At 41.2% G+C, this 26,029-nt stretch overlaps 1 protein-coding gene and 1 long non-coding RNA gene across 8 annotated transcripts in view; one reads left to right on the top strand and one right to left on the bottom strand.

Annotated features, from left to right (window-relative positions):
* LOC113625087 (uncharacterized) overlaps positions 1 to 26,029 on the bottom strand; it is a 68,968-nt gene that overhangs the window by 30,307 nt on the left and 12,632 nt on the right. Inside the window, exons 5-6 of one of the 2 annotated variants that reach the window (XR_003434558.1) lie at positions 20,737 to 20,859; positions 5,717 to 6,998 (exon numbers count right to left, since the gene is read on the bottom strand). This is a non-coding gene — a long non-coding RNA (uncharacterized LOC113625087). Of the gene's footprint in view, positions 1 to 5,716; positions 6,999 to 20,736; positions 20,860 to 26,029 lie in introns of those variants that run through there. The other variant, XR_003434559.1, reaches the window with a different exon arrangement.
* TRIM6 (tripartite motif containing 6) lies at positions 13,518 to 22,712 on the top strand. Of its 6 annotated transcripts, XM_027115555.1 has the most exons (7): positions 13,518 to 15,241; positions 15,737 to 15,832; positions 16,501 to 16,731; positions 19,221 to 19,243; positions 20,937 to 21,037; positions 21,323 to 21,349; positions 21,565 to 22,712. In XM_027115555.1, the coding sequence occupies exons 1-7, from the start codon at positions 14,819 to 14,821 to the stop codon at positions 22,125 to 22,127; spliced, it is 1,464 nt and encodes a 487-aa protein (XP_026971356.1). In that variant the 5' UTR covers positions 13,518 to 14,818; the 3' UTR covers positions 22,128 to 22,712. The 6 variants fall into 6 exon arrangements, 3 of the variants coding, with proteins under 3 accessions (XP_026971356.1, XP_026971357.1, XP_026971358.1); XM_027115556.1 differs by lacking the exons at positions 21,323 to 21,349; positions 21,565 to 22,712 and adding an exon at positions 19,869 to 19,989; XR_003434556.1 differs by lacking the exons at positions 21,323 to 21,349; positions 21,565 to 22,712 and having other exon boundaries at positions 16,501 to 18,639; positions 20,937 to 21,029.

Genomic DNA, 26,029 nt, shown 5'->3' with positions numbered 1-26,029 from the left:
GGGAGGGGGAGGCCTGAAGCCTTGGATAAAGGGATTAATCCCTTGGATAAAGGAATTCAGCCATGAGATAAGAGGAGATTGAGAGGCCAGCAGCCCACATTTCTTTCTGCTGCAGGAGGTAAGTCCAGTTTCTTTTCTCCCTTTTTTAAAATTTAAATTAGCACTTTATTGAAATACAATTTATATACCACACAATTCACCTATTTCAAGTGCATGATTCAATATTTTTGGTATTATATTCATAGATCTGCGCTACTATCACAACAATTCATTTTAGAACATTACCATTACTCCCCTGCCCCCAACAAAATGTATCCCCTTAGCAATCATTAACATTTTTCTCTCATCCCACCCCCAGCCCTAGGCAACCACTAATCTACTTTCTCTCTTTATAGATTTACCAGTTCTGGACATTTGAAATAAATGGAATCACAAGATGTGTGATCTTTTGTGACTGATTTCTTTCATTTTGCATGTTTTCAAGGTTCATGCACGTTGCTGCATGTATCAGTACTTCATTCCTTTTGATAGCTGAATAATATGCCACGGTAAGGATATACCACATTTTGTTTATCCATTCATAAGTAGAAGGACATTTGAATTATTTCTACTTCGCAGCTGTTATAAATAATGCTCCTATGAACGTTCATGTGCAAGTATTTGTAGAATTATGTTTTAATTTCTCTTGGGTTTATACCTAGGAGTAGAAATGCTGAGTCATATGGTAACTACGTTTATCTGTCTGAGGAACATGCCAGGCTGTTTTCCAAAGTGACTATACCAAATTACATTTCTACTTGCATGTATGAAACTCTCAATTTCTTCATATACTCTATAACATTTGTTGTTATTTATATATTTTTTAAATTCTAGCCCTCTTAGCGGGTGTGACATGGTATCTTACTGTGGTTTTGATTTATATTTCCCTATGGCTAATGATGGTAAGTACAGTTGCCTGCCATGTCCCAATTAGCCCTCATTTATACCCCTGGGAATGGGACTAGAAGTCCAATGTTAGAAAGATTAATTAATGAATAAAATATGTTAAAGTAAATCCAATTCATTTAGAATGGTAGATGCCTCATATTTAGACTTCTGTTTTATTTTTCTTAGAGCTCATGCTTCAGCTATCATCTCTTAAAGAAGATGATAATCTCTGCCCATTTTATTTTCCTGGGTTGTCATGAAAATTGAATAATGGCTTGAAAGTCTTTGGTGAAATTAAATGTACTACACAAACATGAAGAAAGAAAAACGGTAGAGAGTTTGTTCACAGAAATGGGCTTTCCAGCTACCTACTAAACCGGACATTTGCACAGCAAAAAGCAGTGTCTCTGGGCTTGTTCAATGAAGCGCAGACCTGAAATTGCCATTACCCTGTGCTTGTTCCAAGTACGTTTCCTGGTTTTTACTAGAGATGTTGGGGGACTACAAGAGAGAATGTGGTTGACTGCCTAAGAGTGAAGGTAGCTCCTGATCCCAGCCTCTTTCCTACCTAAAAAGAGATACCCCTTTCTCCACTATCTTGTAGGTCTGACTCAGGAGATAATTGATATATTATAATAACACACTATTATATCAGATGCCAGTCTGTCCTAGTTTTACTTCTTGAAGTCTTTGGATATAATAAGTGCAGAACATCTTGCTGAAGTGCAGTACAACTCTCAGTACCTAGAGTTCAATTTGTCTTGAGTCTTTCCTACAGTTCAAAGGAACAGACTCTTTGCCTCCTCAACTAAAGCCAAAGCTTCATAGAGGACATGAAGGTGAGTATAGAAACAGCTAAAAGAAGTCAGAGAAGGACAATCTAACCTGACATTAACCCCACAGGAGAGGCTTTTGAGTGACTAAGTATGGAAAAACTCTAGAAATTCTATGATCTAGGGTATGGGTATTACATACCCATAATGGCCTGAGGGCAAGACTTGGGTTCTTCCTTCTACAGTGATGGAAAGCATGGGTCATAATGCTACAACTCCCAGAATGGATTCAGAATTTGAAGAGGCAAGTGAGTCAAAACACTCCCAGTGATGAGATCGACAGGCAGAATATGGCTCAGACTGCAATTTCTGTAACACAATAACCAAGTTTTCAGTAATAAAAGTAATGTGAGGACACAGGAAGAGAATCACCAATCCTGAGACACTTTTTACTCCACATCCCCCACTGACTTTGAGAACTTGCCAAACTCTCTTACCGTAGACACTTGCCCATTCCTGCTGATCACGAATCCTTAATACCCAGATCAGTGACCCATAGCTGCTAACTGCTCAATATCCCATCTTCCCTACACTATGATTCCCATAAGGGCTCATACCACAGTTCACAAGACAAAGTGACTGACACTCCCCACCCCACCCCCATCCATATATTCTTTTCTGGGACACTTTTCCCCTCCTATGGGAGAAAAGAAAAACAGTTTCAGTCCAGAAGTCATAAAACATTGCCCCCTTTCAGAAAGGCTTAGTATTGCCCTCATAAAAACAAGATCAGGGTCCAGGCAGATTATTCTAGTGAACCAACTGGGGGTCATGAGAAGATACAAAAATAAGAACTCCAGGGTCTACAGCCAGAGAGACTTGCTGGAGATAAAGAGGAGTCTATATTACTTTCTTTTGGTGATCTGATCCCTGAAAAGGAAGTCATGTACTTTCTTCCTTCCACAAGCCAATTCTAAATAATTAGTACATTCTGTGTATTGTTCTACACTCTAGATATACACATATGAATACAGAAATGATCCCTGGCCTTAAAGAGTTCAGAGTGTTATTCTCCAGCCTCTGGTTTCCTATCATTCCATATATACTCCTTAGGGCTATAATTCTATCCCGTGGCTTTAACCCTCGCATAGTGTGTTGACTCAGAAATCTAGAGTAAAATATAGTGGCTACAGCTTACTTGGGATCCAGAATTTATTAATCTCATACGAATGATATCCAGAAAGTGCTAACTTGGTTTAAAAAACAACAACAACAAATGTGCATTTTTTTTTCCCTCAGCAAATTGCTTTATCTCCATAATTCCCCACCTTGGTGAAGAGCCTCACCATCTTTCCAATAGCTTAATGCAAAAATCAATCTTAGAAGTTTGGGATTAAAATATACACACTACTCTATATAAAGTAGATAACCAATAAGAATTTACTGTATAGCACAGGGAACTATACTCAATATCTTGTAATAATGTATAATGGAAGAGAATATAAAAAAAGAATATATATATGTATTATATAGAATACATATATTCTATATAATACATATATATATATACATACGGTTGAATCGGTTTACTGTACACCTGAAACTAACACAACATTGTAAATCAACTATATTTCAATAAAAAATTTAAAAAAAGAAAAAAAATCCATCTTAGATTCCTCCTTCTTCCTTCCTCCAATATGCTGCTGTCACAGCCTAATCATTCCGTCTTAGCAACTTGTTTCATCAGTTCCTTCATATTCTCACTCTACTGCCTTAGTTTATATAGTTTCATCTGGACTGTTTCAATAGTCATTGAATGGATCTCCCTGATTTCAGCATTGTGCACTTCCAAGCCTCCAACTACCCGGTCACCCAACAGATCTACCCAAAATACAAATTACTGCATCTTCCATTGCCTGTAAAAGAATAAAATCGAACGTCATGGAATAGCTATTGATTGATGGAAAGTAGATGAGCAGATACATTACACAACAACAGCTATTCAGTACCTGATCTGCCAGTTGAGTTTCTCAGAGTTTCTTTGTAAAGACCATGTTCCATTTTTCACAAACTTCTCTGTGATAAGCTGAATTTTAAGTGCAAAACCGAATCTGTAAAAGCAAATGAAGACACATTTAAGGGGTGAGGGAGCGTGGATTGGGCTTGAATAAAGTAGGGGTTCAAAAGTGTGCGGTGGGGTGAAGGAAATAAGAAAGATCAAGGAAAACTTGTTAGGAGAACTTGAAGATAAAAAGATATTCTAAAAACCGCAGTGTAACTTTTGACTTGGAATTTTGGAGTCGCTGGTCTCTTAAGAGAAATACAAATCAGAAAAGAAATGCAAGTTGTATTGAATGGAATTGATTACCAACTCTTTGATTTATTCATCCTCATGTTTAAAAAATCTTTTGATGAAATGAATTTTGAGGTAATTCTTGTGCTAGATACCAAACTTCTTTTGAATCTTTTCCTTCCCAGACCTAGATACTGGTCTTCTCTAATATCAAGGCTCCCTTGAGCTTTTGCCTTGGCTTTTTGCTCTGTTCCTTCAAGGAACATTCCCTAGAAATACGTTTCTTCATGTGCTCCCTTGAATATCAGCTCACATTTCTTTTTTTTTTTTTTTGTTTATTTTTATTTTTTTAAGATTATTTTATTAATTTTTATTGGAGTAAAGTTGGTTTGCTCAGCTCATTTCTCTCCTTATTTGTATTCTTCATCTCTTAACTAACATACTTTTTCTGCTTAATGTCCTTCACTGAGATGTGAGAGTAAGAGACCTGGGTGTACATCTAGAGTTACTTATCCTTAATCCCCACCTAACACATTGTCACCAATTTCATGAAGAGAAAACCAATTATTAACAAATTTATTCTCTTCTATCTATACTCAGTAGCATCTAGTTAAGCAACTTTTCCTCCATACTAAAAGCAATAACTAGCCATTTACTCGTCCTGGATTTAGGCATTTTTTGTCAGCTCCAGACCTCTTCAACTTGCTCAGGGCTGCCAGGTGAACTTTTCTCACTTAACATTTAGACATTCAAAACATGTCATTCGGGCTTCCCTGGTGGCTCAGTGGTTGGGAGTCCGCCTGCTGGTGCAGGGGACACGGGTTCGTGCCCCGGTCCGGGAGGATCCCACATGCCGCGGAGTGGCTGGGCCCGTGAGCCATGGCCGCTGAGCCTGCGCTCCGCAACGGGAGAGGCCGCAGCAGTGGGAGGCCCGTGTACCGCAAAAAACAAAACAAAACAAAACATGTCATTCCTCATCTGCCCCCTACCATCTCTCTCTCTCTCTCTCTCTCTCTCTCTCTCTCTCTGTCTCACACACACACACATACACACACACACACACACATACACAAAACTTCTTAATGATGGTTTCCTGACAATGTCAAGACAATTCAATGGGGAAAGAATATGGTCCTGAGACAACAGGATATCCACATGCAAAAGAATAAAATTGACCCTCTATCTCACACAGTAGAAACAAACTTAAAATAGATCCTAGATCTAAGTGTAAGAGCTAAATTATAAAACTTTTAAAAAAAAATATAGGAGTAAATCCTTATGACTTTGGATCAGGCAAGGCCTTCATAGATATGACATCAAAAGTAGAAGTGACAAAAAGATTGGATTTCATCACAATTAAAAACTTGTTCCTCAAAGGATGCAGTCAAGAAAATGAACAGACAACCCTTAGAATGGGAGAAGGTATTTACAAATCACAGAATTCATAAAGGACTTGTATCTAGAATATAGAAAGACCTCAGAAAAAGACAAATAACGCAATTAAAAAATGGATAAAGGATCCAAATAGACCTTTCTCAAAAAAGATATGCAAATGGATAGTAAAGTGTATGAAAAGATGATAAACACCATTAAGCAAATGCAAATTAAACACCTTAGGCAAACACCTTAGGCAAATGCAAATTAAAATAATGATGAGCTATCACTTCACACCCAGTAAGATGACTATAATAGAAAAAAAACATATAATAACAAGTATTGGCAAAGATGTGGAGACATTGGACCCCTTCTTATACTGTTGGTGGGAATGCAAAACAGTACAATCACTTTGGAAAATAGCCTGGAAGATTCTCAGAAAAGTAAATACAAGATCCAGCAATTCTATGCTTAGGTATACACCCAAGAGAAATAAAAAAGCCTATGTTTAGAAAAAAACTTGTACAAGAAAATTCATAGCCACATTATTCACAATAGCCAAAAAGTAAAAACAATCCAAATGTCTAAAAAACTGATGAATGGATAAACAAAATGTGGAAAATCCATGCAATGGAGTATTATCAACCATCAAAGGAACAAAGTACTCATACAAGATACGACATAGATGAACCCTGAAAATATTACGTTACGTCACCCAGCCCTCTGTCCTGACTTTCATCTGGACACCCTTGGAGGTCCAGGCCCTCCTCCCACAGCTCACCTTCCCAGACCAGGTCAATTTCCTTGGGGCAGGAATTTTAGCCTTCCTTTTCTTCTCAGAGGTGCCGTGCTATTGAAACTCTATAGTTAAGGTTCCCAGGGCTTTATAAGCTTTGCATGTATTCATAAGGACCTAAGAACAAACATTTACAGTCTCTCAGTTATATAGATTAAAATCACAGATATAAGCTTATATCTGTAATGTAATTTTAAATTATATTCATAATTTTAAATTGATAACTTTTAATGATCTTTTTGCAAGACATGCCATTATAATGCCAGTGGTTATTTTTCCTTACTCATATAACTTTAGATATTTTTTATTCAGACATTTTAATTGGTAGTTTAATATGGGGTACAGGTGTATTCTCAGTGTTATTAACACTGACATGAGGTCGGAAAGCTAAAGTGAAGACAATTTACAAGTGCCACCCCTGGCCTTCAGGTGTTCTCCAAGGCCTCAGAATTTTCAGCTCATCAGGTAAGCGGAACAGCTCTCTTGACCCTGGACGGGGCCCTGGAGTGCAGGACCTAATGCCGCGCTGGACAAATCAGCAGCATCTCCTCCCCCATCGCCCCGCCCCTTTCCCCTTACGCCTTTCTGCTTTGGTGGAGGCTGCGGCAGCTGTAAATCCTCGGCTCTGATCCAAGATACAGATTCCAGGTTGGTGAGCAAATCCGTGTTCTGGCCAGCCACCGCTGTCCCCACTAGTACTCAGAGGTTGACGCGCCCTACAGGTTGGTTGGGAGGTTCGCGGGTGGAGGCAGGGCGAGGGAGACCTCTGCAGTTTCGAGTTGACTCAAGTTCAGGAAGAGAGTACAGAAGAGGCACCTTAGGAGCTGGGAGTAGCCTGTGTAAAGATAGTGATAATGAAACCCTGATTCTGGAAGCTGAAGGATGTAGGGGAGGCAGCTCTGAAAGTTTTGATAGGGAATGATGGTAGACCCTGCGGCTGGTGTGGATCCAGAGGTCAGTAGCCCTTCCCCCCATCTCCAGCCTTTCTGCTCCAGGAAGTGAGCACCGTTTATCCTACCGCCCCCCACCCCCACCCCACCCCGCCCCGGGAGGCCCTGACTCCTCCCAGAGGGAGCTGGGATACGAGCCTTCCGCATTCAGTCTGTGCAAAGGCCGGGCTGGCCCGAGAGCTGTGCATTTCCCCTTAGGTAGCAGGGCCGTGCGCGGGTGTTCAAGAAGAAAGACCAAACGAGTGAGCGCTCTCAGTTGCTCAGAATCTATGTAAAACTCCTTGGCTTGCTCAGAGGAGCTTTGACCACATGGAGCCTCACATCTGGAGCCTCCGTGTGCCGGTCACCTGGAGATGTATGCCATCTGTGGCTGGGCCACTTACTGTCACTTGAAGTGACAGGGCGGTAAAAGAAATGGGGTCCCTTCCCTTTAGGAGCTCATGATACAGATAATTTATCTTTTCATCCTCACTGCGAATGAACTCAGCGAGATTAGCAACAACATTTAATCTATCAATCAATGAAGACAGAAATGTGTGGTTAGGAGCATGGGTGCTGCAAACAGAGTGCCCGGGTTCAAACTCTGGCTCTGACACTTAGACGCTGGCTGTGTACCCCTCACCTTTTGTTTGAGCTCTTTGAGCTTGTCTCTTCCACCTATAAAATGGGCAGAGTAATATTTATATTATAGAGTTTTGGTGAGGCTTAAGTGAGGCAGAAGTTTAAACACACAGGAGAGTGCCTGAAAAAATAGTAAATACTCAAATTATTAAGTCATTATTATGGACAAACTCAATGCCTACCTTAAAAAATGCAAAATCAAAACAATTTTTGAAAGAATAGAATAGGGAATAAAATATGTACAAATGCACTATGATAAAGGAGACTATGACTCCTTCTGACATCTCAACAAGTTAAAATACAGCAGGGTTTAAACGATTAGGAATTACAAGTGGAATATCACAAATGCAGAAAAAAATGATTAGAATTTTATTATCTAACCTAAAAAAAGACACTCAGTTAATGGATTATCTAACACTCAGGGAGAAGAAAACCTGTGCAGGACAATATTTTAAGAATTTGGAAAGTTATTGAATCATTATAAATTTTGAATGCATGAGGTAGGGATTTTTTGAAGTTTTAAAAAAAAATTAAAGTATGTTCCAATTCAAACATTTATCGAGTGCTTCCTGCAAAAGGGCAAAAGAAAATTATTTCCTCAGCACAACCTCAACTCATTTATGCATGCAGTTGCCACGTGTTTAGATTTTTACCCTGTTTTCACTAGAACTCCCAGTTCGGGGGCAGTCCCACCCATCTTATTTCTAACTTTCATTCTGAGCCCCAGCCTGGACTAGTGTTATTCTGAAAGCCCTTTTAATATCGAATTGTGTGAGCTTTCATTCTAAAAGATGCTTCAGATCTACATATCAGTCCGTTCTTTGGCCTCCCCCACCCACCCCCCCCCTTTTCTATTTTGCACCCTAAATTGCATTTACCTGGGAAGAAGGCTCCTGTGTTTAAGGCAATGCTTCTGAGGCCTTAATGTGCATACAAATTACCTGAGATCTTATTAAAGCGCAGATACTGAATTGGTCTCGGTGAGGTCTAGAGATTCTGCATAAAGAGCTCCACTGGACGCCAGCGAGGCTAGTTAGCAGACCGCACGGCCTTTTTCTGGCATCTGCTTCTGATTTAACTGGTCCTAGTAGTGAATTTGGCCTCTTTCATTTGCTAATTTGATCTTCAAGGTTCTTCCCCTTAAGGTCTGGTATCTGCGCTCCTCACACAGCCAGACTTATCTTTCTGCCACCCACACTGCTCTTGAGATGTGTCCTTAGTCAGGGACTCTGTTGGCTTTTCTTGTGTCCTCTGGGCTGCGATCAGGAGTAGCAGTGGTCAAGCGCCTGCTGGCATGTGAGCAGGGCTACGCAAACCCTTTCTAACTGAATGTTAGCCAACTCTGTTCCCCTCGCTCCCTTTCCCAGCCTTAACAAGAGACATCAACTCTTACATAATCTTTTCTGTTCAAGATTCCTTCTCTGCCTTGAATATCTCAAGTAGAGCATTAGATGGAAAAGTAATAGAGAAATATAATAGAGCCACATACATAATTTGAATTTTTCTATTGGCCTTATTAAAATGTTAGAAGAAACAGATGAAATTGATTTTAATATATTTAACTTCATGCTTCCAAAATATATTTAGAAAAAAATCCATTAATGAAATGTTTTAGATTATTTTTTCTTACCAAATCTTTGAAATCCAGTGTGTGTTTTATACTTAAAACATCTCATTTCCAACTAGCCACATTTCAAGTGCTCAGTAGCCACCTGTGGCTACCATATTTGACAACACAGGTATTACTTGTGCTTAGAAGATCAAAAAAGCCAAGCCTCAGTTTTTCTCATTGCATTTCTTCTATTTTGTTTTTGTTAGCTCTAATGAGTTATCATTTACATTTAATAAGTTAGCAATTTTAAGCATACAACTCCGTGAGTTTTGACTTGTATATAGTTGTCCAGACAACACAATCATGATATATATAGGGGATTTCTGTCACCCCCTCCCAAATTTTTTTGTGTCCCTTTGCAATTGATCCCCTTCTCACAGCCCTGGGCCCTGGTATCCACTAATCTGATCTCAAATAGTAATGTTTTGTCTTTTTTAGTATTTCGTATAAATGGAATCATACAGCAACTTATCCTTGCTGTCTAGCTTCTTTCACTTTGCATAGTGTTTTTGAGATTTATTTTGTTGTATGTATCAGTACATCCATTTTCTTGGTTGGTAATACTCATTGAGGTCATGTTTACAGCTCACTCGATCCCCAGCAATGCCCTATACTCACCCTGCTCATCTATGCTGTATCTCACAGACTGTTTTCTTAGTCTGGGACAGTTTCTCAGGGCCTTTCTCCTGTAAGGGCTTCTTGTTACTGAGAGGCAATTTGATATTTTTTATCCTACCACGCACTCAGGAGGGGAAAATTGGTGACAGTTACAGGACCTGTTACTAGACTCAATGGTCCAGTCACTTGGGGTGCATAGCCAATGGACACACCAAGTACTTTTGATTAAAGTAGAAGCATTTCTTACTTGCGACCAGTAAGGAGACAGGGAGATAGCTCTCAAAGTACTGTCTTTCCGAACAGCTGGATCAGGGAAGTTTTATGTCTGGGATACGTGCGTGTTCATGCAGGGGCAGGCATGATCTTCCATGTAGTACGGGTTTCTCTAGGTTGCCAAAAACTGCAAGCAAGCAAGTGCTTGGGTGTTTGCTTATACTGTGATAGCTTGTTGATTGGAATGCACTGTAACCTTTTTGAAACATCTGGTGTTTGGAACTTTATGCAACTTAGTGGTTAGTTTCTGTGAAACAAAGCACACCTTCGTTTAACCCCATCCCTTCCCTACTGCTGACAGACCTTGTGTTCTTTAATTATGCCCACACTGACCAAGCTGTACATCAGTGTACATCTGCCTTTGAAGGGGGGGCCAGACAAAGAAACACTGTGGAATTATATCTGCTCTCAGTCACCCTGTGGCCTATCCTGTACACAAGGGTCGCAGCTGGGGTTGGGGTAGTGTGCCTCCAACTAGGCAGTGCATTTGTCAGCTGGCTCTTCTTTGGTGGCCCAAACCAGACTCCAGCTAGGCAAACGGAGCATATGGCTTCCAATGAGTAATTCAATGCTGGAATAGTAAAAATAAATAAGTAATCTTAAATGTCTTTAAAAAATTATGTGATTTAAGATTGACGTATATACACTAATATGTATAAACTAGATAACTATTAAGAACCTGCTGTATACAAAGTAAATAAATAAAATAAAATTCAGAAAAAAATTATGTGATTTAAGACAACAGTAATATAATTTAATGACTGAAAACTTTCAAGAATGAGAATAAGATGTTTTTCAGTGGGGACATACATATTAATTCAGCCCAGACAAAAAATAAAGTTAGGGTTAGTTCCAGCATCTTTAGTTGTCTTGTCAGAGAAGCTACTAGCTTTCTTAACTGACCCTTATTTATGCCAGGCACACAGAAACTACTGGGTAAAGTCCAGCATTCTCACATTGTCCTTAAATGCCATCTTATTAAATCTTGTTATGAATTGAGGTAGTGGATTTTTCTCCTAGGTCCAAAACAAGGAAGAAGATATGAAAGGGGGTGAGAAAGTGATGCATTCATTCTTATACAGATATTTATATAGAGCTATTCATCCACCAGACTCTGCTCTATCCCTATTTCTGGTAAAAATACTGAAGAGGCTCTTTTCCTCATGGTAAGAGGGCAGAGCACTGAAGGATTGAAGAGCAATGACAGTATAAATGTAGTGACAACTAGTTTTTATTGAGACTTTTCTACACATTGGCTCAGATAATTTATCACAAGCGTGCTATAAGGGAGGACTTGTTATCAGCAATACACAAAACATTAAACCACATCTCAGATCAGGAATTACCCCAGTGTTCCAGAACTAGAGACAGATAAATTCAGGATTCAGACCTGTGTCTGTGTTACTCCAGTGTCAGTGCCTTCTCTTCTCACCTCACCCTGCCAGGGCAAGGGAAGCAGCCTGAGTCCTGGGGATGTGCCACCAGGAATGAAGCAGAACAGGGCTGGAGAAGGAGCCTACACATAGCTTAGGAAGAGCTGTAGGATGCCTTCAAATGCCAGGAAGAAGGAGACTATTATGCTGAATCAATGCAGCCCAAAAAATGAGACAAGCACCAGTCAGGAGGTGGGTAGAAAGAAGCTGAGCCACTTTGTGACCTGAGCACCCTTGCAGGTTGGGGTGGGGGGGCATAAAGGAAACATTCTCTTCCTTTAAGGACCAGACAACAACCTGAGGTTTGGATTTGCATAAAACTAGATTATAACCTTTACTTTGTCACTTATTCATTCTGAGACCTTTGGTAATTGAATACCTTTTTAAGAAGTTCACTTTTCACATTTGTAAAATAGGTGTTATTAAATGTATCTTATAGAGTTATTGTGGGATTGGATTACATCAATATACTACCTGTAAAGAGTTCAGCCATTACCTCACATAAAAAGCGATCAGAAGATGGTCTCTGATTATTTTCTACCTTCCACTGTTCCTTGAAACAAATACCTGCATGCATATATACTTGCTTGCATTAATGATGATTGTCTTTGCTATGTGTTCAAAAATGGATGTGTTTCTTGCTCCAAGTCTGAATGGTACACCTCCTCATAGAGTATATATTTCATTCACCGTTATCTCCCCATACCAACTATAGCACTGTGCTTGACTCTTAGATCCTCTCCCACAGCATGCCTTGTGTAAAAGCTGTGGGGTTGGGACAGCTCTGAACCAGAAGTCACAAGATAGCTTCTCCCTCTTATTTTCCTCTCATACAATTTTTTTTAAATTGAGATATAGTTCACAGACCATAAAATTCATCCTTTAAAGGTATACAATTCATTGTTTTGGAAAAATCACAAAGTTTTTCAACTAGCACCACTATCTTATTCCAGAATATTTTCATCACCCCCAAAAGAGACCCCAGACTCATTAGCAGTTATTTCCCATTCCCTCTCCCACCAATTCTTGACAACCACTCATCTACTTTCCACGTCTATAGGTTTGCCTACTCTAGATATTTCCTGTAAATGGAGTTATACAGTGTGTAATCTTTTGTATCTGACTTCACTCACTTAGCATAATGTTTTCAAGGCTCAATCTTGTTATAACATGTGTTGATACTTCATTCCTCTTTTTCCTCCATTTTTATACTTTTCTCCTATTAGTGATTCTGAAATACTTTCCCCAAATGCTATAAGACCTCTTTGTCCCGACCATTCCACCAGCATACCACTGCCTCAGGTCGTTTTTCTGTGAACTCTCGCTAGAACATATGTGGCGTCGACTCTCCCACCTGTCCCCTCTGTCCCCCACACACAGGCACAGAGTTTTGGACAGGCCTGGTGAAATCTCTTCTCCCAAAGCACCAGGTCTGTGCCTGACTTTGACCACCTTCACCACCGTCTTTGGTTAAAGTTATGAGGTTTGAGGACAGAGCTTTGAACTAGGACTCTGGACATGATAGGTTTTGCCAACTCTACATTTTTTTTTTTTTCTGGTTTAAACTAGTTTAATGAAACAATAATGTCAAGAAACATTTATTGAGCATATACTATATTCGGAGGATTGTCCTGGGTCCTCCAGGAGATACAATGATAACAAATAGTCCAGATACATAGTTCTCAGGGGCTCTCAATCTGAGGGTAGATACACATGAAAACACCTAACCATAATACCAGACAGAATGAATCAGGGGCGGTAGCTGAGGGACAACTAGTAGACATAGCAAACATCCACTGTTTCACCTGCCCACTGTCCCTTCTCTTCTCACAAGTCTCTTGGTTTTCTTTGGGCAACCCCTTTCACTCTCAGTTCACAGTAGAGCTGATTCAACCTCCATGTCCAGGTTTCTTTACCTATAAAATGGGTATACTGACCCTACCTCGAAGCATAATTTTTTTTTAATTTTTGAATTTTATTTTATTTATTTTTTTATACAGCAGGTTCTTATTAGAACACATCTATGATTTTATAAGATGTGTGATTTTATAAAGTCACTTACGTCTCTATTTCTTTATCAAGAGGCTAAAAATACTCTTATTAATTCAGAGTTTTCCTATGAGAGATAAAGAAAACAGGGCAATATGATTTCTAAATCACAACTGGTTATACAAGTGTTAATTGTAAAGATATAACATCACCTTATTGTGGTCATTTTTGTTTCTTTGGGTTTTTTGGGGAAGGTGACCATGAGAGATGAAAGGGCTCTGTAAAGAGCTGTTAGAAGGTAGACGTGTCGTCACAATAAATGATACTTTTGATCTTGGAGATTAGATCCTGGAGAGCAATGCCAGCACCATGTGAAAGAGAGGTGAAGGAGCTCATGAGAAAGGTCTAAACATCTATGGAGGGATGAGGAGGTTCTAGAGTTTTCTTCATCAAAAGTTGAGGACCTGTGTGTTGGACACTGAGCTAGTCCAATAATGAACAAAAGCAGTCTCTGATCTCATGGAGCTTATATTCCAGTGGGAATATTCAAACAATTAAAGATCCATATTAGGTGGTGAGAAAGAAAATCAAGCAGGTAAGTCTACTGAGAGTGATGGTGTGGGTGGCCACGCCTTAGCTAGGCTTGACAGAGCAAACTCTTCGGATAAAACAGGTAAGGAGAGAGTTGAATGAAGTCAGAGAGCCATGCAGATACCAGGGTGAAGGGGCTTCCTTGCAGCAGGAACAGCAAGTGCAAAAATCCTGAGGCAGCAGCATGTCTGGTGCTTTGGACATTGAGGATGTGTTTTGGTGGGCTGAGAAAAGGTTAAACAGACAGTGCCCTACCCAAGGCCACTGCTCTCCAGCACATCATTGTCCCTTCATCCAGTAGGAGTAAAAGGAAACCGTGATCATTGCTCTAATGAGAGTGCAAATTGCTGTCTAATGTGAGCAGGGGCAAAGAACATGCTTGAAGTTAGAATGAGAAGCTCTTGTTACCCCAGGTGCTTGACCTGTTTATCCAGAACAGTCAGCCTGCCTTTGTCTGCCTCATTTCTTACCCTGAACCCTTTTTTTTGGCCATCTACCCAGGATTCTATACACAAGAAACACCTTAGAAGTCAGGGCTGGGCAGGCAGGAGCCAGGAGAGTGGCTACAATGACTTCAGCAGTCCTGGTGGACATCCAGGACGAAGTGACCTGCCCCATCTGCCTGGAGCTCCTGACAGAACCCCTGAGCATAGACTGTGGACACAGCTTCTGCCAAGCCTGCATCACGGGGGATAGCAAGGAGTTGGGTATTGGCCAAGAAGAAGAGAGCAGCTGTCCTGTGTGCCAGACCAGCTACCAGCCTGGAAACCTGCGACCCAATCGGCACCTGGCCAACATAGCGGACAGGCTCAGGGAGGTGGTGTTGGGCTTGGGGAAGCAGCTGAAGGTGGTTCTTTGTGCACACCATGGAGAGAAACTCCAGCTCTTCTGTAAGGAGGATGGGAAGCTCATTTGCTGGCTGTGCGAGAGGTCCCAGGAGCACCGTGGTCACCACACGTTCCTCATGGAAGAGGTGGCCCAGGAGTACCAGGTGGGAGCCCAGATGGAGGGAAGGCAGGTGGGAACAGACTCCTTGGTAGATTATTAACTTTTCTTTATGCTCTAATCTAATTTCTTTGTAGTCCACCTATTTATGTAGAGGATGAACCTAGAAAAAGCCCCTCTGGCCAAGAGCAGAGATGTAGCTCTTTCTCGCTGCTCATGATTGGTTCTGAATGAGTGGAGGATGCTGCTCGGGGCCAGTAGCGGGCAGGGCAGGTTGAGTTCAGGGGATATGTTGGCAGTGAGAGTAAAGGACTTAAAGTGGTTCATGGTCAGGTTCTTTCCCCTGGAGAAAAGAGAATCAGCCTATTCCCAGTGGTTTCTATCCCCTGTTTATAAAAGATAACTTTGACCTTCTCAGTTTTTCATTCCGGGACAGGCATCTCCTGAGGTCAGCATAATAATCTCTCCCCCATTCATTCCATGTCTCCACACTGAAACAATTTGACACTTGATCCTGCTTGACTTGATGTGTTTCTTCCAGGAGAAGTTCCAGGAGTCTCTGAAGAAGCTGAGGCAAGAGCAGCAGGAAGCTGAGAAACTAACAGCTGTTATCAGAGAGAAGAGGGCATCCTGGAAGGTAAGAGAGATTCTTCTGAAGGTGTCCTGGGACGGGAATCAGGGCAGGATGTGGGAGCCGAGGGCAAAGGGGACCTAGTTCTGTCTGTTCCCTGATTTAGCTAGAAGAGCTTCCCTTTGCCTGTCCTTCACTGCAACCCTTCCAAACAAGGGTATTGTTCTTGGTGCAGAGCCAGGGAGAGAGAAGGGGGAGTTAGAAAACGAACATATCAAAGGGAATCTAGGTTTTTGAAGACAATCATGGGAGAGGAACCATGGCCATTGGCAGCCCTTAATTCCTGATTCTGGACCTTGTTCTATAGTTTCGAGCTCTGAAATTTGGAAAAATAGGTCATGCACAGGCCACTCTCAATATCGAAAACTGGAAGGGGAGGCTGATGGTGAGTCCTGAGAGGCCAGAGAGGCTGCTTGGAATCTAAATCCCACCTAGGAATCAAAGTCTCTATCTCAGAAGCCTAGATAAGACAGCCTGGGGCCAATGGTCTGAGAAGAGCTGAAGGGAGAATAGGAGAAGAGAGCAGGTTCTGCAGGACTTACTCCCCCATTTGCTCATTCCCCCCCAGTGAGACCTGCCAGGAAAGCAGTATAGAGCCTGCCTCCCCAACCTCTTATACAGGAGACCCTCAGCTCAACAGACTAGCAACCTCTTTCTCTTCCATGTTCCTGAAGAATCAGATGGAACCTGAGAGACACAGGATCCAGAAGCAGTTTGATCAGTTGAGGAGCATCCTGGACAGAGAGGAGCAGCGGCAGCTGAAGAAGCTGGAGGAGGAGGAGAGGAAGGGGCTGAACATCATCGCAGAAGCTGAGGGTGAGCTGATGCAGCAGAGCCAGTCCCTGAGAGAGCTCATCTCAGACCTGGAGCGCCGGTGTCAGGGGTCAACAACGGAGCTGCTGCAGGTAGGAATCGCAAAGGAGCCCAAGGTCTGACAGTCAAGGCAAAGAGAGACTAACTTTCCTTCCTTTCTGATGTGGGACTCCTTATCTTGGTGGGGGAAGGAAAAAAATTTCCTTTGACCCTGTAGTGCCTCTTCCCTATTAAACAGTTCAAAGTTCATGGATAAAGCATAGGATAATTAAAAGTACAAATGCTAAAGGAATGTCTCATTTTTATTTCTTATGTATAAAGGATAGTCCAAAAGTTCATTTGATACAATGTAAAAGATCGAGTGATGTTTTACTGCAGCATTTCTCAATCTTGGTACTATTGACCTTTTGGGCTAGAGGATTCTGTGCTGTGAGGGGCTGCCCTGTGCATTGTAGGATGTTCAGCAGCATCCCTGGCCTCTACCCTCTAGATGCCAGTAGCATCCAACTAGCTGTGACAACAAAAAAACCCTCCAGACATTGCCAAATGACCCTGGGGAGAACTTATCCTCCCTCCCCCTGTTGAGAATCACTGGCCATTAGGTACCCGTTGTCTCTGATGCCGTGTTGGGATTGGTCAGGTGCTTTTCACTCAGCTTAGTCACAGGCAAACACATACCAAACTCAAGTACTTAGAGAATTTTTATGTAATTACCAGTCCTTCTTTGCTTCACTTTCTTCTCTAGGGCAGAATCATTGAACATGTTGTAATAGAAGTTTGAACAGGATTTTTGAGGCACAGACAATGAGCTCTGGTCTGTGTGTGTATGTGGATTGGGTGGATGCAAGCTGTCAAATCCAAAGAGATTTGATGGAGAGATTTGAACTGAGGTTGAAATCTGAGCAGCTGTTGGCTTCATAGAGTGAATAGTGTGACTATTAAGTTGAAGCAGGATGTACCTTGTGACATTCTGGAACCTTCAGGCTCTTCCTTATTTTCTGTTTGCTTTCTTGCTTTCCTCTTGCTCCCTTTCCTGGTGGAATAATAATTTCTTTACTTATACTTGGGCCCTAGTATTGGGGTCATGGGGTAGTTATTTTCCACCTGTTGGAGATTTTCCTCATTCACTGCTTCTGGTTTCACAACTTCAGTTTATTCTTCTTGCTTTTTTCTTCATCTTTGATGTTGGGTTGCCTTAATGCTTGCTCCTTCCCCCACTTGTTCTAGCCCCTTTACAAGTCTCTTCAAACTGGAAAAATTGCTTCGTAAGTGCAAATGGATCATCAATTTATGTAATGGCTAGTCCAGGCACCTGTCTAGACTCTTCTACCCACTAGTTAGTATGACTGCCCAATGGTCATTTTAACTAGAGTGTTATCTCACAGTCAATTTTTCCAGAACTTGCCCATCACAGACACTTCCTCCTTCTCTTTTCCATGTTTGTTTGACATGGTTACCCATTAAGATTTGACAGCTGGATGCAAGCCTGCAGCTTTCCAGTTTCAAAATGTGAACCCTGAGAGTAAAGCTAAGAGGAAGAGGCATGAAGTATCACCCTGATTTGATCATTTGAGTTCCTTATTACAAGTATGCCTTAAAATTGATACAATCCTGGATCCACCTCTACCACTTTACATATGCAAGCCAGTTTGAGTTGTATTTTTGTCAAATACAACCAAAAATAGCTCCAATACCATGAAAGTAGTTATTCCTATGTTACACAGATCAAACCATTGGCCTTTCCTTCTGCTGCATTGAGGTGTATAGAGCAGAAGTTAGGAAGACCAATTCGGAGGCCATGAGACAATTCTACTCAAATGAGGCAGGCAGTGGCAGTGATGATGATAAAGAGCAGTAAGGGTGTGAAATGCACTGGCTTGGTCTAAGATGGAATGTCAGGTAGTTTTTAGGACAGTACTTTGTCTACATTTGGTGACTGGATGCTGGGATCATTGAGGAAGATGGAAGATAACAGAAGAGACCTCATGGTTGCAGGAAAGGTAAGTTTTCTTTCAGATATCTTGAATTTGTGGTGCCCGTGGCTTATGTGAGGGGTATATAAAAGAGATGTAAGCAGAAGTACAGATTTAGGAATCATCAACACATGTGTGTGTTGAAATCAAGAAAAATACACAAAGTCAGAAAAGGTAGCATAGAGGGTTATGGGAGGTGGAATTTGAGAAACAACCACATTTTATGGCCCTTGTGTCCTCAGCAACCAGAATGTGAGCATCTCGAGGACAGAAATCAGGACTTAGTCATGTGAGAGCATCTAGAAGCAGGCACAGTGCCTGGCAAATAAAAGATGAGGTACATATATAACACCACACACACACACACACACACTCTGTTGTAAAAATAAAGGTACTAATGAATGAATTGAATCATTTCCTGACATCCCTACGTAGGGTCTCAGGGAGAGTCTGCTTTCAGCTCTTATCTTTACTTTGTGGCCTCCATATTGGATCATCTCTACCTCTGTCATCATGGGGTGGTGAGAATGGGATGAGGGACATGGATGAGGCTGTAGTAGAGGACAAGTCCTATTACCCTTGACTTAACCTGTCTCTTTCTTTCCTAGGATGTGAGTGATGTCGCGAAAAGGTATGTGTAGAACATGACGTGGTTCCCTTGGGTTGACAAAAGACTCCTGTACCCATAGAGTTATCTTGTGGTCAGTGGGAAAAGAAAAAAAAATCACAAAGCAGGGAAGATTTAGGACTGTGGTGTCTTGAGTGGCTTTTCGTGAGAATTTGGGGTCCCCCAAAGTAAAGGGAATGACTTGGTTTCAATGGTAGGAGAATTTGAGTGGCAGAAGGTCACAAATTGGAACAGTAGTGTTCTTAAGAATCAAGGATTACCATATCACTGACTCCCCATGTACCTCGTGATAGAACTCCTTTTCCACAAACCTCTGTACCTGCTTCCAGTCCTGATTCTAGTATCTCATAGCTACCTCAAAATACGCAGGGATTTTCTTTGCCCACATACTTTATCAGAGGGAAATTTCCCATTTGCTTTTTTTTCCAAGGTCCAGAAATCAGCTCTTGGGACAGCTGCTTAAATTTCCCTTTCCCCCTTGGCTTTGGAACAGGCCATGCCTTGCTACCTAGTTCTCCTCAGTCTTCCATTTTTCTCAATTCCAGTAAAAATACAGACCCGAGGTCTTGAAAAGAGTGGCTTTGGCCCTGAAACAAAAACATGTTCTCTTCTCTATCACCTACTCTAGAATTTCTTTCATCAAGGTGACCCCTAAAGTAGCCCACATACCTGGTACCTTGAAGCGCCTCACGAACACATGACCTATGGAGCGTGTTGTCCCTTCGGAAGTCTTTATTCTCAGTTTGGAGGTGAGGACGTTTCCTTTCTCCAACTGGCGTAATGTTCCCAGAGACCGAGAATCCTAAGAGGCTGTTCTGAAGGTTTTTCTCCCTAGGCCTCTGCAAGACCTTGAGACCTAAATCACAGACTCTTCTAAGGGAGCCCTTCACCTGATACTCTGAAAGCCCTAGCAGCAGGTCCTGATGTCCTGCCTGTCAACACAGCTACCTGTAGGCCTTCTAAGAGGGTGCTGACATTTTAAGTATTTTGTATCTTTTTTAGAGGTAGCAAAGGATTTCCCAGCCATTATTTTATTTAATATTATACAGTCTCTAGGATGCAGAGAAAGAAGGGAAAATTATTGTATTTTACAAAACAACAACAAACCAAACAAAGGAACTTTGCGGGATAAATCCTATGAACTTTTTTTTTAATTGATGTATATATAGTTGATTTGCAAGAGTATATTAGTTTCAGATGTACAACATAGTGATTCAATACTTTTATAGATTATACTCCATTTAAAGTTATTATAAAATATTGGCTATATTCCCTGTTCTGTACAAAAGATATATTCACCCCAGTATTCATCGCAGCACTATTTATGATAGCCAAGATGTGGAAGTGACCTAAGTGCCCCTCAACAGATGAATAGATAAAGAAGATGTGGTATATATATATATATATATATATATATATATATATATATGAAAGAGAGAGAAAGAGAGAGAGAGAGAGATACTACACAGCCAATAAAAAAAGAATGAAAATCTTACCAGTGTGTACACAGATGGTGAGAAGCTAGTTTTTAGTCCAGTTCTTCTGGCTCCTATGCCAGAGGTCTTTGCAGAATGATGCTAATTTTCTTCAAGGAAGAGTGTTGAAGTTCACCAGTGGGCCTGGGAGATGAAGGAGAAGGTGTTAGAGACACCCAAAGTTAGCAGTGTTGAAGATTCATAATGTCTGTTCTCTCTAGGAGTGAGCTCTGGACCCTGAAGAAGCCAGAAGTTCTCCCCACCAAGCTGAAGAGTATGTTTCGAGCCCCAGATCTGAAAAAGATGTTGCGAGTGTTTAGAGGTGAGGAGTTTCAGGGAACAGCGTTTGGATGAGGGATCATGGTAGTAGAGGAAATAAAAAGAATGAAGGGTAGGGTTGGTATTTGGGAATAGTGTCAGAGAAAGAGATCAAAGAGGGAGGGACACAATGTGCTGAAGAAGATGCAGGTCATACTGAAGGGGGAATGAAATGGCCGGTTCACATCCTTATAGAATTCCCTTCCACACCTCTCAGCCAGGTAAGGGAGAGACAGCAGACCTGAGACTGATGGTTCTATATAATGTGATTGACTCTTTATCATTACAGAGCTGACAGATGTCCAGAGCTACTGGGGTAAGTAGAAACTGTGGCCTCTTTGAGCTGACATGTTCTTATCCTTGCCAAACATACCCACACACACACTCTCAGGTATGAGGTGTTGCTGTTTCCACCCAGCCCCCCACCACCTAGCTCCAATTCCTCCCACCCATATCCTCGCTTCCTCTTCTCAGAGTCATAAGACCCACATACCCATTCTCATCTGCTGATGCTGTACCTTTCTCCCACAGAGGATGTGACTCTGAATCCACACACGGCTAATTTAAATCTCGTCCTGTCTAAGAACCGGAGGCAGGTGAGATTTGTGGGCACTCAGCTGTCTGGGTCTCATCTGGAAGAGCATTATGGCTGTGGTGTCCTGGGCTCTCGGCACTTCTCCTCAGGAAAGCATTACTGGGAGGTAGACGTGGCCAAGAAGACTGACTGGATCCTGGGGGTGTGCAGTGATTCAACGGGACCTACGTTCTCTTTCAACCAGTTTGCGAACAATCGGAATGTTTACTCCCGATACCAGCCTCAAAGTGGATACTGGGTGATTGGGTTACATCATAAGCACGAATACAGAGCCTACGAGGAATCGTCCACCTCCTTGCTCCTCTCCATGATGGTGCCCCCTCGCCGAATTGGGGTGTTCTTAGACTATGAGGCCGGCACGGTCTCCTTTTACAATGTCACCAACCACGGCTTCCCCATCTACACCTTCTCTAAGTATTACTTTCCTACCACCCTATGTCCATATTTTAATCCTTGCAACTGTGTAGTCCCGATGACCCTGCGCCGCCCAAGCTCTTGAACTTTCTGCTGTTCCCACCATCTGAGCCGTACCCTCTACTCCAAGGCTCTTCTGCATCTCAGTTTCTCCTTTCTTACCTCCGATTTTCCTGTGTTCTCACTACTTTCCTGTTGAACATTTACTCAGTGCTAGAGCTGAGTAACCCAGCGGTAACAGTGAACATCCTTGACAGATTAATTACAGATCTTGAGATGGGTGAGGGGTAGCTGTCAACATTTTTCCCCTTTTTTTTAAAAAAAGAAAGAATTGGAAAATTTTATTCGAGTCAAATTTGAAGATTATAACCTGGGAAGAGCATCTCAGAAAGCTCAGAACTGTTCCCTCAACATTTTACCATTAAGCATGGCATTTGGTGGAGATTTTTCTTTGTTGATGTATGGAATCAAATTTAGGAAATTCTCTTCTATTAATTTGATGTCAGTTTTTGTACTGAGTGGAAAGTTGAATTTCAACATATATTGTCACTGTAATTATTAAGATAATCACACGTCATTTTTATTCTGTTCTTGGAATACATTGATTTATTTCCATTTTTAAATCTAACACAGATTTCTGGAATAAACCACTGTTATTCTTCATATGCAATACTGGATTTGTTTTTGCTCATACGTTGTTTAGGTTTTGTTTTTATCTCTGTTTATGAAAGAAATTGGCCTGTAATTTTACATTCTTGTAACGTCATCAGGTTTTATAAAATGCAATACATGGGCAAAGAAATTGCTGTTTTTTTAATCTAAGTACATATAGGATTGAGTGCTAAATCCATTATAATGTTAATTTGGGTGGCTTTAAATTCAATTTTAAAAAAAGATTCTAACTTCAGTTTTTACTACAAACTTCATGGATCTTAAAAATCTAAGGTAGTAAAAAAAAAAAATTCTAAGGTAGTGATTGAAAAAAAAAAAATCTAAACACACTGAAGTAAAAACAGGAGAGAAGAGGAAAATGATCAGTCCAATATAGATTTTTCTGTCAGAATGGGAGGAAAATGTAAAAAGAAAATAATCAATATGAAGCACTTTTAGGAAGAGAATGATTTCTTCTAGCTTCTCCATACCTCCTTTTCTTTATGAGCAAACATGAACAGCTTGTGCATGAGCACTTTGTCTTGGGGAGAGGGATGCTATATGCTTTTTGAGCTAACTGTAAAAGAAATTATGATGAGGGGGCTGTAAGGATGGAATGTATATCAAGGAGTTGAATATCAAGATCTGGCTGTCCACTATGATAGCCAAGAGGCTCCAGTGGCTGTTGAACAATTCAGACATGCCTAGTCTGAATTGAGATGTGCCGTACATATAAAATACACACCATATTTTGAAGACTTAGTTCAAAATATAATGTAGGGGCTTCCCTGGTGGCGCAGTGGTTGAGAGTCCGCCTGCCAATGCAGGGGACACGGGTTCCTGCCCCAGTCCGGGAAGATCCCACATGCCGTGGAGCGGCTGGGCCCGTGAGCCATGGCCGCTGAGCCTGCGCGTCCGGAGCCTGTGCTCCGCAACAGGAGAGGCCACAACAGTGAGAGGCCCGCGTAAGCTGAGAGACAAGAACATTTTATGAAGATCAAAAGGATGTTAATAAATGAGGGATTTCTTATTCTCCAGTTTGCATGCCACATGCAAAAATTTTTAGTTATTTCTGGTCTCCAGATGACAGGAAAGATGGAGTCATGAGGACTGCATGGGATTCAGTCTCAAGTCCAGAAAAAGCAAAAACAGAGCATGCATTCTAAGGCAAGTTGCTTGGAACGAACCAAAATTTGTTAAGCCTTTCTGCAGTATATCAAAATGTGTGTGTGTGTGTGCATGACTGCATGTGTGTGTGTGCCTTAGGAGTGGGGATTATATCTAAGAAGAATTTTTTGTTTAACTAAGAGTAAACATGAATTTTATTCCAAGCCATATCTAGGAGCAAATTAAAACTTTGCCTCTGACACAAGAAAACATTTGCGGGTAGAGAAAGAAGACAAAGTAAGGTGTGAGGTTTAAATGCAGACAAATGAGTAAGAAGAAAGTAAGTTTCCCAAGACTGAAGGAGAAGATACCGCCGAGAGAGTAGAAGCACAATGCCATCTGTAGTATACCCTATGACACACCTCCCAGATCTGCTTTTCAGGACCTATGTACCTATCTCCCAGCTGCTGGGAATATCAGATACTGGGAGCTCACATCTGCACCCCTCCCTGGAATTGTCCTCAGACCCAAGGAACTACCTTATCCAAAGTTTTGTCCTATCACACAGGGTAATCCTCCACCAATGACAGGATACCATGGGAGTACAAATAACTGGCTTCCTTGCCTCATTATGGGATAACACAGAAGGGCCATTCCAGCACAGGAGCTTCCCATAGTATCATGCAGGCCCCAGATGCAGCCTCACGGTGAGTCAGCTTCTCCTTTGACCCAATCATACATTACTAGTTTTTTACAAGTATAATTCCTCAGAGATCTCCTCCAAAATCCTTCTACACGCTATTCTATAACCCAGTTTGTATTTATCTAGGACCTTGTATACAATAACTGGAAAGATTGTTTCCAGTAAACTTTTAACTTTCATTTGCTAATTATTGCTGATCACTGCCTATCACTATATAAAGTATACCATGGAGATAAATCTGACTGATTTTGACCTCAAAGAGATTGTACCCTAGTGGTAAAAATTTAGCAGTGTTTTTTTTAAGCTAGAATGAGCATCAGAATCACCTGGAGGGTTCAATAGCATATTACTATGTCCCAGCCCCAGAGATTCTGATATAGTGAGTCTGGGGTAGTGTCCAATAATTAGCATTTATAATAAATTACCAGATAATGCTGATACCCATGGCCCGGGGACTACACTTTAAGAACCACTGATGGGCTTCCCTGGTGGCACAGTGGTTGAGAGTCCGCCTACTGATGCAGGGGACACAGGTTCGTGCCCCGGTCCGGGAAGACCCCACATGCCACGGAGCGGCTGGGCCCGTGAGCCATGGTCGCTGAGCCTGCGCATCCGGAGCCTGTGCTCCGCAACAGGAGAGGCCACAACAGTAAGAGGCCCGCGTACCGCAAAAAAAAAAAAAAAAAGAACCACTGATACCCAATGATAACTAACGTAACAGCAAGATAAACAGACCTCTGGAAAATAATGAAAAGAATAAATAATCATGAAATAAGCCAACTGGGGAAGGCTTTCTGGATAGTATGTCATTAAATCTGAGCTAAGAAATATTTGGTGATGGGTGCTAGAAGGGAAAAGTAATAAGACTTTATAGTTCTGAGAGAGACTATTGTTCCGCTGGAATTATAGAATAGTCTCCCAATATGTCAAAATTTCTTAATTCCATTCCTTAGCTCAGATCCCAACACCAGCTATTCAATCCACCACCTTTACTGGGTTCCCTCCCATGTACCATCTTCTTTTTTGTTTTTCACTTAGCAATTCCTTGTTCTTTTTCTTAAAATTTTATTGACGTATAGTTGATTTACAATGTTGTGTTAATTTCTGCTGTACAGCAAAGTGACTCAGTTATACATATATATATTCTTTTTCATATTCTTTTCCATTATGGTTTATCACAGGATATTAAATAGAGTCCTCTGTGCTATACATAGGAACTTGTTGTTTATTCATCCACATACCATCTTCTTAATTTTCAGGACTATTTTGCAAGAATGTATCATTCCCCTAAACCCTCCACCTCAATCTAAGTCCTGTGATTTTACACACACACACACACACACACACCCCATCTTGCTTAGGCTTTACATCATGATTAACAGATATAATTAATAAATATTTGTTATTTTATAGCCATATGTAGGTTCTTCCTTAGAGACTGAAGGGAAAAAAGCCATAAGAAGTGAAGTGCAGAATTGCGTTTTTGGAAATTTTCTACATGGTTTTCTGTGTAGGTGAGGCAAATA

Source organism: Aethalodelphis obliquidens, unplaced genomic scaffold (genome assembly GCF_003676395.1).
Source record: "Aethalodelphis obliquidens isolate GAN/ISIS:26980383/991018 unplaced genomic scaffold, ASM367639v1 scaffold14, whole genome shotgun sequence".
NCBI classification, from domain to species: Eukaryota; Metazoa; Chordata; class Mammalia; order Artiodactyla; family Delphinidae; genus Aethalodelphis; species Aethalodelphis obliquidens.
Note: the sequence above shows the minus strand (reverse complement) of the source record. Positions and strands in the feature narration are given on the sequence as shown.